The sequence below is a fragment of the Lissotriton vulgaris genome, chromosome 2_1 (assembly GCF_964263255.1).
Source record: "Lissotriton vulgaris chromosome 2_1, aLisVul1.2, whole genome shotgun sequence".
Lineage (NCBI taxonomy): Eukaryota > Metazoa > Chordata > Amphibia > Caudata > Salamandridae > Lissotriton > Lissotriton vulgaris.
Window position 1 is genome coordinate 1,057,555,148 of NC_141687.1, and position 19,597 is coordinate 1,057,574,744.

General features: G+C 48.4%; 1 protein-coding gene across 4 annotated transcripts in view; it reads left to right on the top strand.

The window, feature by feature from the left end:
- Positions 1-19,597, top strand: part of PRPF40A (pre-mRNA processing factor 40A) — a 963,502-nt gene that overhangs the window by 159,637 nt on the left and 784,268 nt on the right. For all 4 annotated transcript variants that reach the window (XM_086956681.1, XM_086956683.1, XM_086956684.1 and 1 more), the window contains exon 11: positions 2,448-3,077. In XM_086956681.1, the coding sequence (XP_086812807.1) occupies positions 2,448-3,077 (630 nt within the window). The remainder of the gene's footprint in view (positions 1-2,447; positions 3,078-19,597) is intronic.

Consider the following 19,597-nt stretch of genomic DNA (forward strand, 5'->3'; position numbering starts at 1 on the left):
CTATATGCAAAACGGAGAAGTGTTGCATCCAGAGCCGGAAAGTCTAAGCCTGGCAGCCTGGCTCCTGAGGACATAGAGTTCGCACACCTTAAATTACCTGAGAGCACCCTGAAGGTACTTCGAGAGGCAAAAAGACCTAGCACGCGGAAGTGCTACGTGGCCAAATGGAAGAGGTTCACACTATGGTGCAGAAAGGAAAAACTGCACAACAAGATGACAAGTGACTCAACAGTGCTAAAATACCTCACACACCTGCTCAAGGCTAATCTGAGGTCATCCTCGCTAAGGGTACACCTGGCAGCCATAGTCTCTTACACTAGAGGAGAGACAGGGAAAAGCTTTTTTACTTCAGATTGTAAAAAGGTTCTTGGAAGGCGCAAAGAGGATCGCACTGCCAAAGAGGTTACCAGCACCAGCGTGGAACCTCAACCTAGTACTGACGGAACTCATAAAAGCGCCCTTTGAACCGATCCATAAGACCTCCCTACAAATGCTAACTTTGAAAACAGCTTTCCTGGTGGCAATCACCTCGCTAGGCAGGGTGAGCGAGCTACAGGCGCTAACGCTACAAGAACCCTACATACAAATTCACAACGATAGGGTGATGATGAGAACGGACCCACATTTTATGCCAAAGATGTTGTCTAAGCTCCACATCAACTAAACTATTCAAATACCTAGTTTCTTCCAGAAACCAACGACAAACACAGAAAGAGCACTGCACACTCTGGACGCCAGATGTGCAGTCATGCACTACATAGAGAGAACTAAGAATCACAGAAAAACAAAAAAATGTTTGTCATTCGCAGACAGTTTCAAGGGGAAAGCAGTTACCAAGGGGACAATTGCACGATGGATAGCACAAGCAATAAAATTCCGCCACAAACAAGCTGGGCAAGAACTAGCAGAGGGCCCGCGGGCCCATTCGACCAGGAAAAAGGGAGCAACAATAGCCTTCCTGGCTAACACTCCCATTCAGGACATATGCCTGGCGGCAACATGGGTCTCAGTGCACACGTTCACAAAACACTACTGTGTGGACATACAAATAAACAAAGAAGCACAAGTAGGACAGAAAGTGCTTCAACACATATTCAAAACCCAAGGCTCATCTTCCACCCAGCCGCCACAATAACAAACCGCTACAAAGTCTATGCACAGCATAGTGAATCCAGAGATTCACGCTACAAAACGAATAGTTTCTTACCTGTCGGTGTAGTTTGCAGCTTGAAGATCTTTCTGGATTCACTAGCGAACCCACCCACCTCCGCCCGAAAGATGAGACTGGAGAAAGAGGTGGTAAAAACGGGGAAAAGACTTTAACAGACTTTTGAAGGAAAAAGCGGTGAAACTAAATATTGAAACATTGCCATACTATTCGGAAACTGAACACAAACAGGAAAAAAAAGAATCTGAAGATGGCGCCCAAGGGTGGGAGCTTCCGCAGGAAGCATGCCGACGTCACCGAAAGGACACCAAAAGGTGGGACGTCGACGGCCACCTGGGCTACGGAAAGAAAAGAAAAGACTACGATCCCGGACTCAACCACTAGACCGCGGAATAATGCACAGCATATTGAATCGAGAAAGATCTTCAAGCTGCAAAACTACACTGACAGATAAGAAACTATTCTTCTACCCTTAAGATCTTTGTCTGCAGTTTCCTGGGCATTTGTTATGTTTCATTGTAGGCATCAGTGCTCGGGTACACAAAGCACTACTACCGTGTTTGTAAAAGTGTGCACTTATTCCAATTAGATGGCTATTTTGCTCATATGGGCCTGCAAGACGTTCTGGTCCGGGTCCACTCCCCATACTCTCCCCCTTTGGGAACAACCTCTATTGTATCTATTTCCACATACTAGCAAGATTCCAGTGAGAAACTGCCATACGCCCAGAGGAGTGGCGCTTGTATGCTGCTGTGTGCAGCTCTGCTTCTTCACTTCTAGAGTGCTACAGAGTCCCAGCAGCGCTGCATGACACCACCTATCGGTAGGTGGGAGCACTGCTACAAAAATCTCCAAAAACATTTTGGCACCTGGGGTTTATTCTTAAAGTGAGGAATTTTTGGTGGGAATATGCACCAGCAAGAGTATTTCAAAAGTAAGTAACTTGTTCTTTAACGTTATAGAAAAATATGTGCCTACTTAAAGGTGACTCAGTGTTACTTTGCAGTATCCTTAGTTAAATATTAGATCCAATTGCTCATTACTAAAGTTAAAATTAGAAATGGTCGGGCACCTATGTTTTACAGATTCAATAGGGAATAGCGTTGTCAGGCAGTGAACTGTTTCTTTTGAATTCTTACTTAGGTTTGTAGTCTTATTAAGAGTGTGGCTGCTGTTTAATAACTTAATCTAGACTTAAAGAATGGTCAGCTAAGTATCTAACTATACATGTTTAGTACATTTCCACAAATTTACTTAAGTATTTCTTTTCATTCAACAGTAAACAGGAGGAGTCTGCTCAAGTGTCGTCTGCTTCTACAGCATCTATGCCTGAGATGACAAGTGTCTCAGTCCCTGTTCCTGCTCCAGTGTCTGCTCCAGTTTCTGCTCCTGTTTCCTCTCCTCTTCCTGTGGCAATTTCTGCTCCTTTATCAACTCCGGTAGCTGCTCCTCTGGTTCCTCCTCTGGTTGCTCCAATATCTGCTCCCCTGGCTGCTCCACTTGCTCCTACTCTTGTTGCTCCAGGTGTTGCTCCTCCTGGTGTTGCTCCTCTTCTACCTCCTCTCGCGGCACCTATGGCTGCTCCTCTGGCAGGTCCGCTTGCAGGTCCTTTAGGTATTCCCCTTGCTGCACCAATGGCAGTCCCAGTTGCCCCAATTGCAGTTCCAGTTGCTTCTCCTATTATTTCTGCTGCTACCCCAGTGAGCACTGTAGCCTCGATCACTGCCCCAGCAGCAGTAGTTTTCCCTCCAGTTGAATCTGAAATTGCAGCAGTTGCTCCTACACTTGGATCAGAAAATGAAATTGTTACAGATTCAAATGAAGAGCAAGCACCCACAGCTGCGCAAGAGAACGATGACACTACCAGTAGCGTTTCGGAAGATGTTTCTAAACCTGATGATATCGCAAGGTGAGTGTAACCTGTAAACATGAATTTGCGTTTACAAAATTGAGTTAACTGAAAAGTCACTGCCCCCAACACACACAACCCCTTCAGACCCCCATGCCACACCCAACCCCTCACCACTCTCCTCCTACTTCACCTTATTTGCCATAAGCTCATGTGCTTCAGTGGTGTAGCACTGAAGTTAAATGGATTCATGTAGACAGTTTTTAAAAGGGTTGTTGCAGCTGTAGCTCTAAAAAGTTGTTGGCTCTTCATTAGAAAAATTCTTAACTTATGTTTCCCCTTAATACTAAACATGGCATAACATGGCACACTTAAGTGGGTGTATCAGCATTGTTCAAAGGTGGTTGGTGCATTTAGAAAGACTACCCTCCCACACCTACACAGGCATCTGCTTTTCAATTTTTATTTCAGCTTTTTAGAACTGTTTACTGGTCTCTATCTTGAGAGCATTATCATTTACACGTGGCTTCTCCTCAAGCACAAATCATGAATAAAATGATTGCTTTCTGAAGTATTCTTAAAGAAAGGGAGAAAAGGAGCAGCAAATGAACTCAAATGGAGAGCAAGAAGAAAAGAAAAATGTGGACGAGAAAGCAAAGGAATAATGGTTTCTACACTCAGTCCATGGGCAGAGTTTATGGATGAACTGGTCAGAGATCTTATCCTACTCTTTTCTTCCTCTCCCATTCCTGTACCTGGTCAGGAAGCTTTGGCAAACCTCCCTGTAGGAAGCTGCCTCGTTATGATATTGGCACTAGGTGGCAATACTGTGCACAGAGTCCAGGGGTTCCCCACAAATGTACAGAGCTCAACGCAAAACCCAAAGTGCTCTATTAGTGGTAGTGTTGAAGAGCAGCATTAGGCCTAACACAAATGTGTGTAAGACATTTAATGCACACATGATCAATAATGGACACACGACGACAAGGTGATTCAGACCAATTTTATAAAATTATGTTTGAGGCATGTGGGCTGCTGAATTCATATCTGTGCATAGATCGCCGCCTAGTGTTGCGTCCGGATGAGTGCACATTGTTGTCCTGGAAGAGTCTTCGAAGTATCACGAGATAGGTGGCTCCTCCCTTGGACTACAGTGCGCATGGGCATCCTCTCCAACCTTAAATTGTTTTTTTCCGCCATTGGGTTTGGCTATGTTTTCCAACTCTGAGGTCGGAATCGATAAAAAAACTTTGCTAAAAGGCCTTCGGGGGCGTCGGTATTGTTATTCGATCGGTACCGACAACTTGCTTTCTGCTGTTTCTACTCACAACGTCGAATCGAGCCGTGTGGCCTTTTCGACACCAAAGGACCGATCTTCGATGGAACGAAGTCCATTCAGAAGATGCCCCAACTGTAACTCAAAATTCCCACACATAGATAAACACCCTGTGTGCAACAAGTGTTTATCTCTGGAACACAATGAAGCCGACTGCTTAGCTTGTGCGCAGTTTCGATCGAAGAAGACACTTCGGCTTCGAAGAGCAGCGAGGCAGACGATGCAAGCCAGCGCCTGAGCTGGAGAACATCTTTGAAGACGACGACGAAGAAGTCGTTGCAGCTGAGGACTCAGACCAACAGTCGGAGCAGGGGTCGGAACATGACTCCAACTACTACCTCGACGAAGAAGACGACATCGTCTAGGTAGGGGACAACGATCCAGGCATAGGAGCCGTCGAGGACGACTCCGGCGAGGACACAGGGTCAACCGTGAGTACGGAGCCCAGTACTGTTATTGATACGCTTCCAGAGGCTCAGGTCGAGGCATCGCCGGAAGGCCTTAGCCAAGACCCTAACATCGATTCTATAGCCCTGCAATTCAGCCCGGCTAAGAATATAAGACAAGAGCCATCACTGCAACATTACCACTCCTTAATAATATCGAAACCAAAAGTGAAGGAAGCAAAACAGAAACCGAAACTGATAGACTTTACAATCTTCGGACCGAGAGGTGCGGATCCATCGGCGCCGACCAAAAACAAAATGGCCGCCGACCCGGCTGGGTCGCATATGAGGGTTGTAGAGCCAAGAGCCAGTACACCCAGAGACATGCCCAAGCTTAAGGCCGTCGAACTGACAAGATCGATGTCGACGCCAGGCAACATAACAAAGGACTCCTGCAGAAGATGGTTGTCGAACCGAAGCAAAAAGTCGACAATCCGAAGACAGTGCAAACAAAGACACTCGACCTGAAGGCAAAGATCGAGGCAAAGGGGTCAGTCGAGCCGAGACAACAAATCATCGCTCCTAAGCAGCAGACTTCGAAGACGACACCAAGCCAAAAAGCGGTTATCGAACCAAAGAAAACGGTCGGACCGATAACCATTTCGGCACCGAAGAAGTTCATCCAGCCGAAAAAGACTGTCGATGCACAAAAGTCCCTCGGACCGATAAAATTTGGACTTCCATAGCACATGAGGCAAAAAACGGTTGAACCAACAACGGAAATCGAGCCGACGCCTACAAAGAAGGCAATAACGGGGAGAAGAGCTCAAGCACATGAAGAGCAAGAGCCCTCGACAGAAGAACAATCAAAATTGTATGTTGACCCCGAAACTGGCAGAGTTACCCTATTGAAAAGGAATATCAGACCAGATACTTACTCTGAAACATATAAAATACCACTATAGAAGAAATGAGACTCTTCTACATCTCCTACTCTCTTTGAGCCTATCAGACCACATGTGCAAGAGACTTATACATATTCTCCCACACACCGATGAGGATGTGGAATATGAGGATAATTAACTTTATTATTATCCTGTGGACAATGGCCAGGACAACCAAACTCAACCATGGTCTGACCCTGCAGATCCTGTAGACTCTCAGCCCATGCAAGACACGATTGCATATCTTGTTAAAACTTCGCCTACAGAGGACTCAGCTGCTTTCAATGTATTGCTAGAAAGAGCAGCATACAACCACCACGTGGAAATGCATGCAGACCCCATTGAGCAAGACTTCCTTTTCGATACTTTCAACACCTCTGAAAGATCAGTGAAAACATTGCCAATGTTAAAGGGGGTGCTTAAACACGCAGGGGACATATTTAAGGAAACAACCAGGGCACGAGTCATTAACCCCAGGATAGAGAAGAAATATAGGCCAGCACCAGTGGACCCTACTTACATTAGAGGACAGCTACCTTTGGACTCTTTGGTAGTATCCAATGCACGTAAACGTGCAAATTCAGACTACTGGCGAGGCCCTACCTCCAGACAGAGTCTAAAATTCTGGAAGCCTCGGGCAAAAAGGTAGCTGCTCAAGCAGCTAACATATGGAGAATTTCAAACACACAAGCACTGTTAGTCAGGTATGACAGGGCCCACTACGACACACTAGAGCAAATTCTCCAGCATCTACCTGACCTTTATAAAGAACAGGCAGAGTACCTAATACAAGAGGGGACCCTCATATCCAACGCCTCCATCAAGTGCGCGCTAGATGCGGCAGACACAGCAGCCAGGGCTATCAATACCAGTGTCATGCTTAGACGCCATGTGTTGCTCCGCATATCTGGGTTTAAAAATGAGGTTCAGAACACTTTACTCAATCAACCTGTGAACCCTGATTATCTGTTTGGCCCTAATGTGGACACAATATTAGACAAAATGAAGAAGGATACCGAGACAGCCAAGTCTATGAGAGCCTTGCAGTCACAACAATACAGAGGTGGCTCCTTTCGTCGCTCCGGCAACAGAGGAGCCGCACGAGCAGGCTCAACACAGCAAACCTCATACAACAAAGGGAACACGCAAAACACCTATAACAAAAACAGAGGTGGATACCGTGGCAATAACAGCTAAGGTAGAGGACGAGGGAATAACACCACCAGATCCTCTACCAATACCAAACAGTGACTTCTTGTCACTACCCCCAGACCATGTAGCACCGGTCGGGGGAAGACTACAGCAGTTCCTGCAAGTCTGGGAAAACATAACTACAGACAAGTGGGTGAGGCAAATTATCCAGCATGGCTATTGCCTAGAATTACCCTCCACACCACCCAACATTCCACCAAGACACCGTCCTATGTCCGCAGAATACCTACACTTATTGCAGCAGGAAGTCATCAGCATGCTACAAAAAAGGCCATAGAACTAGTACGCTTAGAACACCAGGGTACAGGGGTTTACTCACTGTACTTCCTAATCCCCAAAAAGGACGGGCCTCTCAGGCCAATTCTAGATCTCAGGCCCCTAAACTAATTCATTTTATCAGAGCATTTCCACATGCTCACTCTACAGCAGGTGTTACCACTGTTGTGTCAAGGAGACTTCCTCGCAACACTAGACCTCAAAGACGCATATTTACGCATATTAGTTGCTCATTTTCTTTTTTCCAATTTTAGCTTCTGCTCTCTTGCCCAGTTCTCGGTCAGTTGTAGCACCATGAAACCGCTGGTGTACGTGCGCTGTATAAATAATTTTAAATAGAAATAGAAATTCCATATACCAGTGCACCCAGCACACAGGAAATATCTCAGGTTTACCATACAAAATTAGCACTACCAATTCAAAGTCCTTCCTTTTGGGGTGACAACAGCCCCAAGAGTTCTCACCAAGTGCTTAGCGACAGTAGCTGCACATCTATGAAGACAACATATTCATGTCTATCCGTACCTGGACGACTGGCTGATACAAGCACAGTCAGCCCAGCAATGTGCCAGCCACATGTCAGGCACAATTCACCTCCTGCACAGTTTAGGTTCACCTCCTGCACAGTTTAGGTTTCTCGCTGAACTATCCAAAGTCCCAATTTTCAGCCGGCCCATGTACAACAATACCTGGGAGCGACTATAGACACTCTGGCAAGGAAAGCACAGCCAAATTCTGTCAGAATAAACAGCATTCAGACGCTAATCCAAAGGTTCAGGCCCAAGCACTCGCTCCCAGCTCGAGTGTTTATGCAACTGTTAGGCATGATGGCCTCATGCATTTTCATAGTCCCTCACGCAAGACTACACATGAGTCCGCTGCAGGAGTGCCTAGCACGTCAGTGGAACCAGGTTCAATGGCAATTAAACGACCTGGTGTTGGTGACCAGTCGTGCATACAACTCTCTGCATTGGTGGAATCCACAAAACCTTTGCAAGGGACGACTGTTCCAAGAGCCTTTACCACAAATAGTCTTGATGACGGACGCATCCTTGATAGGGTGGGTAGCCCATGTCCTTCACCACCCAGTGCAGGGCTTATGGACCACACAACAGAAGAAAATGCACATCAACCTACTGGAGCTGATGGCAATTTTTATGGCAATACAAGCTTTCAAAGTACATCTGTGCAACAAAACTGTGTTGATTTGGACGGACAACATGTACTACATACAGAAACAGGGAGGAACACACTCTCCACAGCTGTCACATCTAGCTCCGAGCATGTGGAAGTGGGCCATTCAAAGAAACATTTTTCTCATGGCAGAACACCTCCCAGGCAAGGACAATCGAATAGCTGATCTGCTCAGCAGACACAGCCAACAGATGCACGAGTGGGAGATTCATCCCTCAGTGCTTCAACCATACTTCCAACAGTGGGGACAACCAGAGATAGACCTGTTCGCCACAAAATAAAACGCAAAATGCCGGTACTTCGCCGCAAGGTTCCCACACCCGCAGTCCCAGGGCAATGCGATATGGATGAACTAGTCTGGCAAATTTGCCTACGCTTTTCCACCAGCAGCGTTGATACCGCTAGTGGCACGCAAACTGCGCCAGCACTCCATGACGCTAATCCTGGTTGCTCCAACATGGGCGAGGCAACCATGGTACACCACGTTCCTAGAACTTTCCGTGGTGCCTCATCAAAGACTAAAACTAACACCCAGTCTCTTAACGCAGAGCCATGGAGACATTCGGCACCCAGATCCGCAGCAGCTGAACCTTGCAATCTGACTCCTGAAGTCATAGAGTTTGGCTACCTAAACTTACCTCCTGACTGCATGAACATTATCAAGGAGGCAAGAAGACCTACCACAAGAGCATGCTATGCGGCAAAGTGGAAACGTTTTGTCATTTACTGTAACAACAATGACATAAACCCACTAGATGCATCAACTCAAAATATCATATGGTATCTTTTGCACCTACACCGCTGCAATCTAGCCTATACCTCCATAAGGATACACTTAGCTGCCATAGCAGCTTACCTTCAGAACAGGCAACACCTTTCGCTATTCAGAGTGCCTGCAATTAAAGCATTCATGGAAGGGCTCAAACGAGTTAGCGAGCTGCAAGCCCTAACTATTCAAGAGCCATTCTTCCAAATTCACGCAAATAGGGTCGTGCTTAGGACAAACCATAAATTTATGCCCAAAGTGGTATCCCACTTCCACATCAATCAAACAATAGAACTACCAGTGTTCTTCCCAAATCCACAGTCAGTACCTGAAAGGGCTCTACACACACTAGACGTTAAGAGGGCTCTCCTATACTACATAGACAGGACGAAAGATTTCAGAAAGACAAAACAGTTGTTTGTTGCTTTTTCACCACAACACAAAGGCAACCCCATTTCTAAATCTGGACTAGCCCGATGGATAGTTAAGTGCATTCAAATATGTTATCTTAAGGCAAAACACACTTTAACAGTTCTCCCAAGAGCGCATTCTTCACGCAAAATGGGGGCATCCATGGCTTTCCTAGGAAACATTTCTCTAGAGGAAATATGTAAAGCAGCCACATGGACTACCATACATACTTTCACAAAACACTATTGTGTAGATGTACATTCCAAACAGCAAGCTGCTGTAGGACAGGCTGTACTAAACTCTGTTTCAGACTGCTGCAGCTGGCACAGGTAGCTGCCGCTAAGGGAGACACTGCTATACATTCTATGCACAGATATGAATTCAGCAGCCCACATTCCTCGAACGGAATATGCTACTTACCAGTATGCATCTGTTCTTGGCATGTAGGGCTGCTGACATTCATATCGCCCACCCTCCTCCCCGGTGCCTGTCGCAGCTGTAGCACTCGGAATCATTTTCAGGCATGGTCATCACTTTCAGTATTACACTCCTCCACCTCTGCCACAATGGCAAAAAACAATCTGGGGATGGAGAGGATGCCCATGCGCACTGTAGTCCAAGGGAGGAGGCACCTATCTTGTGATACTTCGAAGATTCTTCCAGGACAACAATGTGCAATCATCCGGCCCCAACACTAGGCGGCGATCTATGCACAGATATGAATGTCAGCAGCCCTACATGCCAAGAACAGATGCATACTGGTAAGTAGCATGTTCGAGGCATGTGGGCTGCTGAATTCATATCTGTGCATAGATCGCCGTCTAGTGTTGGGTCCGGATGATTGCACATTGTTGTCCTGGAAGAGTCTTCGAAGTATCACGAGATAGGTGGCTCCTCCCCTGGACTACAGTGCGCATGGGCATCGACTCCATCCCCAGATTGTTTTTTTCCGCCATTGGGTTCGGATGTGTTTCGGTTCCCTCTGTCGGAATCGATAGTTGTTTAATTTCTTTTACTCGAGACCAAAAGGTCTTTAGGACTCGCGTCGGTATAGTCTATCGTTCGGGTTCGTCTGTTTCATCGACTCCGAGCCAACTCCGCCCTTCCGCATGCTTTCGGCGCGGACGGGCCTACACGACGCTCCACATGGAACGAAGTCCATTTAAGAGGTGCCCGGTGTGTGCCTCGAAGTACCCACATATCGATGTGCACCCGGTGTGCAATAAGTGCTTGTCGCCGGACTATGACGAGGCCGAGTGTATGGCCTGCTCCAAGTTCCGGTCGAAGAAGACGCTCAAGCTCCGCCGAGCTGCAAGACTGCAGGCCCAGCGATCGGCACCCCCTCCGACGGACATCTTCGACGCGGAGGATGTCGGCGACGACACTATCCAAGATATCACGGACTCTAACCCGGCGTCGGAGGTCGAGGAAGACTACGACGCGGAATACGAGGATTTCGATGAAGTCGTCGAGGAGGTAGGGGACGACGACGGGGCCTTTGCCACCGTAGAGGATAGCTCGGAGAAGGAGCTTCCTCACACTGACTCCGGGGCCGGCCAACATTATAAGGCCCAGGCTGAGGGATCGCCTTCGGGCCTTACCCAAAGTCTTGATTCCCGTCCCACGGCTCCGCCTCCCGGCCCGGCCACGGACATGGATGCGGCGCCACTTACGGTACCGAAACCGAAAGTGAAACCATCGGTCTCGACGCCAGATGTCTCGAAACCGAAAGCGCAAGTCGCACTGGTCGGAGCAAAGGCTTCGGAGGCCTCGGCGCCGAAGAAATCCAAGATGGCCGTCGAGCTCAAGGGGCACGCCAAAATGGCCGACCCAAAGACTACGGTGCCGAAGGTGAAGACGGGCGACGCAGGGGCGTCGACGCCAAAGTTGGTCTACGCACTTAAAAGTCGCATTGATGCCAAGAAGGTCGACGACCATAAGAAGACCACAAAAAAGCGGCAGGACGACCCCAAGTCTATCGCTGACCCGCTTCCACTCGAGAAGGCCAAGGGGGCTGCTGCGTCGGCTCCAAAGACTGCGGCCTCTGTCGCCGGCCCAAACTCTGCTTCAGAAGACTCTCTCGAGCCGGTCCGTCCCTCCGCCTCGCTCACTAAAAAGGTTGAGTCCCTTCAGCGTATTAGGGAGGAGACTGCGGCTGTCGAGCCGCAGGACACTGTGCCCAAGCCTCTTCAGAAACCGGCGAAAGTGCCAACGCCGATTCTCTTCACGTTACCGCCGAAAACGGCGCCGAAGGCTTTCGCAACGAAGCCTGGGACTGGGGGGCCCCCGAAGTTATCCTCGACGCCGAAGTTATCCTCGACGCCGAAGGCATCGTTGGTGGTTCCAGGCCCGCGCCACCAACCACTGGCAGAAGAAGAGCGTCGAGAAGTAATCATCGACGCCAACACAGGCAAGCTCTCTCTCCTTAAACGGAAGATCACCCCTGAACCAGCTTTGGAGCATTTCCAAATCCCACTAAAAAAGAAAACAAACCCTGCTGGTGCCTCTGCCCCTTTAGAGCCTGCATCACCTCAAGGCCATGAACTTTCACCCACTCATTCTAATGTTGAGGAGGGTGATGGTGACGACGAGGATGTTTGTTTTGCGATTTATATAGCGCACGTATCACCCGAAGGCATCAAGGCGCTTGCCTTGGGAACCCGTCCTGGTATTCCCCTGTGAGATAACCCCAGCAGGGTATCCACAAGGTGAAAGCCAGGCATCCCGCCGCGAGGGGCTGTAGTGGAGATTAAGCAAGCTATTGCCCAGAGTCGCAGAGTGTGAACCCGTGAGTCGAGAAGGCACCGGAGCGAGAATTATCGAGTCCGTGGAATTTTTGAGCCCAAGACCCGCCGAGGCGGGTAATTGAACCCTGGTCCAGGACCGATCTCAGCTTCCGGGTCTGCCGCCTCTAACCCCTGAGCCACACTTCTCCACGATGAGTATGCCTACCCGGTCTACTCAGACCCAGAGGATGTGACTGAGCCTTGGTCTGCTGGGGGCGACCCTGGGGACTCTCATTCCGGACAGGAGCCCCAGCTCTTTTCAGCAAAAACTTCTCCAACTGAGGACTCTGCAGCTTTCAATGCTCTTATTGAAAGGGCGGCAGCCAACCATGACGTCGATCTCCATGCTGACCCAGTAGACGTCGATTTTCTTTTTGACACCTTTTCAGTCGCTGAAAAAACTGTAAAAACTTTGCCAATGCTGAAAGGGGTGTTAAAACATGCGTCGGAGGTCTTCAAGGAGCCCACCCGAGCAAGAGTTGTCAACCCACGTATTGACAAAAAGTACAAGGCAGCGCCCAATGATCCAACGTACATCAAAGGACAGTTGCCTCTGGATTCCTTGGTCGTCTCCAATGCTCGCAAAAGAGCCAACTCACAGACTACGGGTGATGCTCCTCCCCCAGACAAGGAATCAAGTCTTTGAGGCTTCGGGGAAGCGTGTTGCTGCGCAGGCTGCAAACATATGGCGCATATCCAATACACAGGCGCTGCTTGCGCGTTACGACCGGGCTCACTACCACACTCTAGAGTCCCTTCTACAACACCTGCCAGAGCAGTATAAGGAAGCAGCTGAGATGCTGATACAGGAGGGGAAGCTTATCACCAATGCTTCAATCAAGTGCGCTCTGGATGTGGCTGACACCGCCTCCAGAGCAATAAACACTACCGTTCTACTGCGTAGGCATGCATGGCTCAGAATATCAGGTTTCAAGCCAGACATTCAGACTACCATCCTCAACCAAACTGTCAACCCAGACCACCTGTTTGGCCCAGAAGTCGATACCACCCTCGAAAAAATGAAGGACACCAACACTGCTAAGTCTATGGGTGCCTTGCAATCACAGCAGTTTCGGGGTGGTTCCTTTCGCCGCTCCAATAACAGAGGCACCTCAAGGGGTCAAGCGTCTCAGTCAACGCAGTTCTATAAGAGTAACACCCAACCCTCCTATACCAACAAGGGTCGTGGTGGATACCGTGGCAACAACGTCAAGGGCAGAGGACGTGGTAATAACAGCTCCAGGTCCTCCGCCGCCAACAAACAGTGACGCCTTGGCACTGCCCCCCGACCACGCAACACCGGTCGGGGGGAGACTCCAGCAGTTCCTGCCCGTGTGGAGGTCCATCACCACGGACAGGTGGGTCAGATCTCTTATCCAATATAGTTATTGTCTGGAGCTCACATCTACTCCACCCAACATACCCCCAAAAAGCCGTCCTATGTCCGGCGAGCACTTGCACTTGTTGCAGCAGGAAGTCAACGTCATGCTGCAAAAAGGAGCAATAGAGCTCGTGCCCCTGCAAGAACAAGGTACGGGAGTTTACTCCCTGTACTTTCTAATTCCAAAAAAGGACGGATCCCTCAGGCCCATCTTAGACCTCAGACCTCTAAACTTTTGCAGCAGGTTCTCCCACTTCTTCGGCAAGGGGACTTCCTGGCAACTCTAGACCTCAAGGATGCGTACTTTCATATTCCACTGCATCCTTCACACAGAAAGTACCTCAGATTCACCATTCAAAACCAGCACTACCAGTTCAAGGTTTTGCCTTTTGGGGTCACCACAGCACCGAGGGTCTTCACAAAGTGCCTGGCGATGGTGGCAGCGCATCGAAGACGTCAAAACATCCACGTCTACCCCTATCTGGACGACTGACTCATTCAAGCGAAGTCGGCCCAGCAGTGCGCCGACCACGTGTCCCACACCATTCACCTTCTGCACGATCTAGGTTTCTCACTGAATTATCCAAAGTCACATCTCCAGCCCGCCCACATACGGCAGTATCTGGGTGCGACTATAAACACTCTGGCGGCCACTGCGCAGCCGAATTCAGTGAGAGTCAACAGCATTCAGTCGCTGATCCAAAGATTCAGACCTCAACACTCGCTTCCAGCCAGGGTGTTCATGCAGTTGATAGGCATGATGGCCTCCTGCATCTCCATAGTCCCGCATGCGAGACTACATATGCGTCCGCTTCAGGAGTGCTTAGCACGTCAGTGGACTCAGGCTCACGGGCAATTAAAAGACCTAGTGTTGGTGAGCGGTCGGGCATACACCTCTCTGCATTGGTGGAATCCACGAAACCTTTGCAAGGGCCGACCGTTTCAAGAGCCTGTGCCGCAGATCATCCTGACAACGGACGCTTCTCTCCAGGGTTGGGGAGCGTATGTACTCCAATACACGATGCAGGGACTATGGACACTACAGCAAAGGAAGATGCACATCAATGTACTGGAACTGATGGCAATCTTCATCGCCTTAAAGGCGTTCAAAGTACATCTGTGCAACAAGGTCGTGTTGATCCGAACGGACAACATGACAGCCATGTACTACATTCAGAAACAGGGAGGCACACACTCTCCGCAGCTGTCTCATCTGGCTCAGAGCATGTGGAAGTGGGCCATTCAAAGGAACATTTTCCTCATGGCAGAACATCTCCCAGGCAAGGACAATCAGATGGCGGACCTGCTCAGCAGGCACAGCCATCAAATGCACGAGTGGGAGATACATCCATCAGTACTCCAACCATACTTCCAAAGGTGGGGTCATCCAGAGATCGACCTGTTCGCCACAAGGGAGAACGAAAAATGCCGAAGCTTCGCCGCCAGGTTCCCACACCCGCAATCACAGGGCAATGCGATGTGGATGAACTGGTCAGGCAGATTTGCGTACGCTTTTCCCCCGGCACCCCTGATACCGCTGGTGGCGCGCAAGCTCAGGCAGCACTCTATGACTCTCATCCTAGTTGCTCCAACGTGGGCTCGCCAACCATGGTACACCACGTTTCTGGAACTCTCCGTGGTACCGCATCAAAGGCTTCGTCTCACACCCAGCCTTCTGACGCAGAGCCATGGCGACATTCAGCACCCAGATCCGCAACAGCCCAACCTGGCGATCTGGCTCCTGAAGTCCTAGAGTTTGGCTACCTCAACCTTCCTCCCAATTGCATGGACATCATTCGGGAGGCTAGGAAGCCCACTACTAGAGCCTGTTATGCGGCGACATGGAAGCGGTTTGTCGTCTATTGCACAAACCACAACATTGATCCACTAGATGCTTCTATTCAGAACATAATCTGTTACCTGTTCCATCTATACAAGTGTAATCTTGCATATACTTCCATTCGCATTCACCTGTCTGCGATGGCCGCATACCTCCAAAATAGACAGCACCTTTCCCTTTTCAAGGTGCCTGCCATCAAAGCATTTCTAGAAGGCCTCAAAAGAGTCATTCCGCCACGGACTCCACCAGCTCCTGAATGGAACCTCAATGTGGTTCCTACAAGACTGATGGGTCCTCCCTTTGAGCCTCTACATTCCTGCGAGGTTCAATTCTTAACATGGAAAGTGGCTTTCCTTGTAGCAATTACATCGCTACGGAGGGTTAGCGAACTGCAAGCCCTCACAATCCGAGAGCCTTTCTCCCAAGTTCATGCTAATTAGGGTGGTGCTCCGCACAAACCCTAAATTTTTACCCAAGGTTGTCTCAGTTCCACATCAACCAAACCATTGAGTTGCCGGTTTTCTTTCACAATCCAGAGTCACTGGCGGAGCGGATGTCCACACCCTTGACGTTAAACGGGCCCTAATGTATTACATTGATAGGACCAAAGATTTTAGAAAGACTAAGCAACTCTTTGTCGCCTTTGCACCACACCACAAAGGTAACCCTATTTCCAAGGCTGGTATTGCTAGGTGGATCGTGAAATGTATTCAAATCTGCTATGCAAAAGCAAAGCGCACTCTTAGCATTCCACCAAGAGCCCACTCCACCAGAAAGTTGGGGGCCTCTATGGCTTTCCTTGGAAACATTCCCTTAGAGGACATATGTAGAGCAGCCACATGGTCTACCACACATACATTTACTCAACATTACTGTGTAGACGTGCACTCCAAACAGCAGGCAGCTGTAGGGCAGGCTGTTCTCAAAACACTTTTCCAAACTGCTGCAGCTGGCACGGGCGGCCGCCGCTAAGGGAGGGACTGCTATGTATTCTATGCACAGATATGAATTCAGCAGCCCACATGCCTCGAACTGCAAATGCTACTTACCAGTTTGCATCTGTTCTTGGCATGTAGGGCTGCTGACATTCATATCGCCCGCCCTCCTCCCCGGCGCCTGTAGCAGCTGCAGTGCTCACATAACATTTCATGGCATGGTCATCTTTCACTGAGTTTCACTCCATCTTGGCCACAATGGCTAAAAACAATCTGGGGATGGAGTCGATGCCCATGCGCACTGTAGTCCAGGGGAGGAGCCACCTATCTCGTGATACTTCGAAGACTCTTCCAGGACAACAATGTGCAATCATCCGGACCCAACACTAGGCGGCGATCTATGCACAGATATGAATGTCAGCAGCCCTACATGCCAAGAACAGATGCATACTGGTAAGTAGCATTTGCAATTCAATATATTTTGAATATATATCCTGTGTGGTGTCCCTTCACTTGGTGTTCAAGGGGGTTACATATGGTAATACAGCTGGCTTCACGTGCCAAAAGAGTTTAGCCTAAGACTGCTTTGTCCACTCTACCACTAGGATAGCTGGTCTATAAGGTTGACTTACAACCAATCACCATAAGAGTTGTTTGGACTGATACAAGGTGGTCACTAGAACTAGTGCATATCATATATCGGGCCAACTTCTCACAAATGTCTTCTTAGGTGGTTGCAGATCTTAGGTTCAAGTCTGGGGGGAGCCACCTAAATACTAAATTTAGGAGGCATTTTAGGGGAGTAGCAGATAAGGCCAATTGGCACCCTACCTGGGGTTATTACACCCTCTATTATGCCACCCTCCTTTGGGAGGGAGACTAGACCTATCTCTTATTGGGGGTTCCCCCCTCCCTCTTCAAGATGGTGAGGCCTGAAAGTCGTGCTTCTCTTCCAGGGGCTACTCCTCAATAGTCCTAAGCACTGAATAGTCCAGCCCAGGTGTGGAAACCTGGAACAATAAGAGATTGAGAGTGAGAGTGAGAGAGATTGAGAGTGAGAGAGATTGAGAGTGAGAGAGATTGAGAGTGAGAGAGATTGAGATTGAGAGTGAGAGATTGAGAGTGAGAGAGATTGAGAGTGAGAGAGATTGAGAGTGAGAGAGATTGAGAGTGAGAGAGATTGAGAGTGAGAGAGATTGAGAGTGAGAGAGATTGAGAGTGAGAGAGATTGAGAGTGAGAGAGATTGAGAGTGAGAGAGATTGAGAGTGAGAGAGATTGAGAGTGAGAGAGATTGAGAGTGAGAGAGATTGAGAGTGAGAGAGATTGAGAGTGAGAGAGATTGAGAGTGAGAGAGATTGAGAGTGAGAGAGATTGAGAGTGAGAGAGATTGAGAGTGAGAGAGATTGAGAGTGAGAGAGATTGAGAGTGAGAGAGATTGAGAGAGAGAGATTGAGAGTGAGAGAGATTGAGAGTGAGAGAGATTGAGAGTGAGAGAGATTGAGAGTGAGAGAGATTGAGAGTGAGAGAGATTGAGAGTGAGAGAGATTGAGAGTGAGAGAGATTGAGAGTGAGAGAGATTGAGAGTGAGAGAGATTGAGAGTGAGAGAGATTGAGAGTGAGAGAGATTGAGAGTGAGAGAGAGTGAGAGAGATTGAGAGTGAGAGAGATTGAGAGTGAGAGATTGAGAGAGAGAGATTGAGAGTGAGAGAGATTGAGAGTGAGAGAGATTGAGAGTGAGAGAGATTGAGAGTGAGAGAGATTGAGAGTGAGAGAGATTGAGAGTGAGAGAGATTGAGAGTGAGAGAGATTGAGAGTGAGAGAGATTGAGAGTGAGAGAGATTGAGAGTGAGAGAGATTGAGAGTGAGAGAGATTGAGAGTGAGAGAGATTGAGAGTGAGAGAGATTGAGAGTGAGAGAGATTGAGAGTGAGAGAGATTGAGAGTGAGAGAGATTGAGAGTGAGAGAGATTGAGAGTGAGAGAGATTGAGAGTGAGAGAGATTGAGAGTGAGAGAGATTGAGAGTGAGAGAGAGATTGAGAGTGAGAGAGAGATTGAGAGTGAGAGAGAGATTGAGAGTGAGAGAGAGATTGAGAGTGAGAGAGATTGAGAGCGAGAGTGAGAGTGAGATTCCACTACCAATCCTCGAAGTTCTCAAAGTAATCACGGGCACCAGTAGATATCATTGCAGAGAGGTTTATTTCCAGCTGCCAAGGAACGTGTTTCAACTTTACGCCTTGATCACGTCGTACAGCTGAAACTCGCTGCTTGGCAGCTGGAAATAAACCTTTCTGCAACGATATCTACTGGTGTCCGTGAGAACTCCGAGGATTGGTAGTGAATGTTAGAAGTTTTCGGGTACCCTGAATACGGATGTATGTAAAGAACAAAACTGCCCTGAGTTTCTTTGAAACACACAATCTTTATTTTCAAAGGTAAAAATAGGCAGGATCATAGAGGCAGGTTTAGCCTAGACAGGCTGCAAAGAAAATCATTGGAAAATTGGCGCCGTGCCTTTAAGACCTCCAGGAACCCCCAGGCTCCCATCATGCACCGCAGGTGACAGATCAGTTCCTTTTTTCCTGCTCCTTCTGTGAGGATCCTGGAGCAATGAGCTTGCCAGTTGTTGATATTTTATCACTTTTTTCTTTTTTTTTTTCACTTCATTGGACGTCTTTAGTCTCTATCTGACTAAGTCAACAATTTTTTCTGACTTTTCCCTTTTTTTTCCAGTCAAAATGCCGGCCTTATTCAATAAGTGCCCGGCCTGTGATAAAAAGGCCAAGTCAGACCCTCAGTCAGTCTGTATTGCTTGTTTGCCCTCATCCCACAAGCCAGACAAATGTTACCACTGCAGCAAGTTTTCCAATAGAACACTTAGAGAGGGAGAATATCAAGCTGCATTCCCTACATGACAGAGGAGAAGCGAGTGGGCGAGAAGAGCATAATTCCAGAAAGCCCTCTTCTCATCCTAAAGAGCGCAAACAAAGAGGTGAAAAAATAAGGCATCGGTCTCTTTCTCCGTCGAGGGACAGATCGCCATCCAAGGTACCTCTGTGCTCAGTCGGCGTCAAAATCGCAGTCGTGACGTCAGTCGACGTCGATACAACGTGAG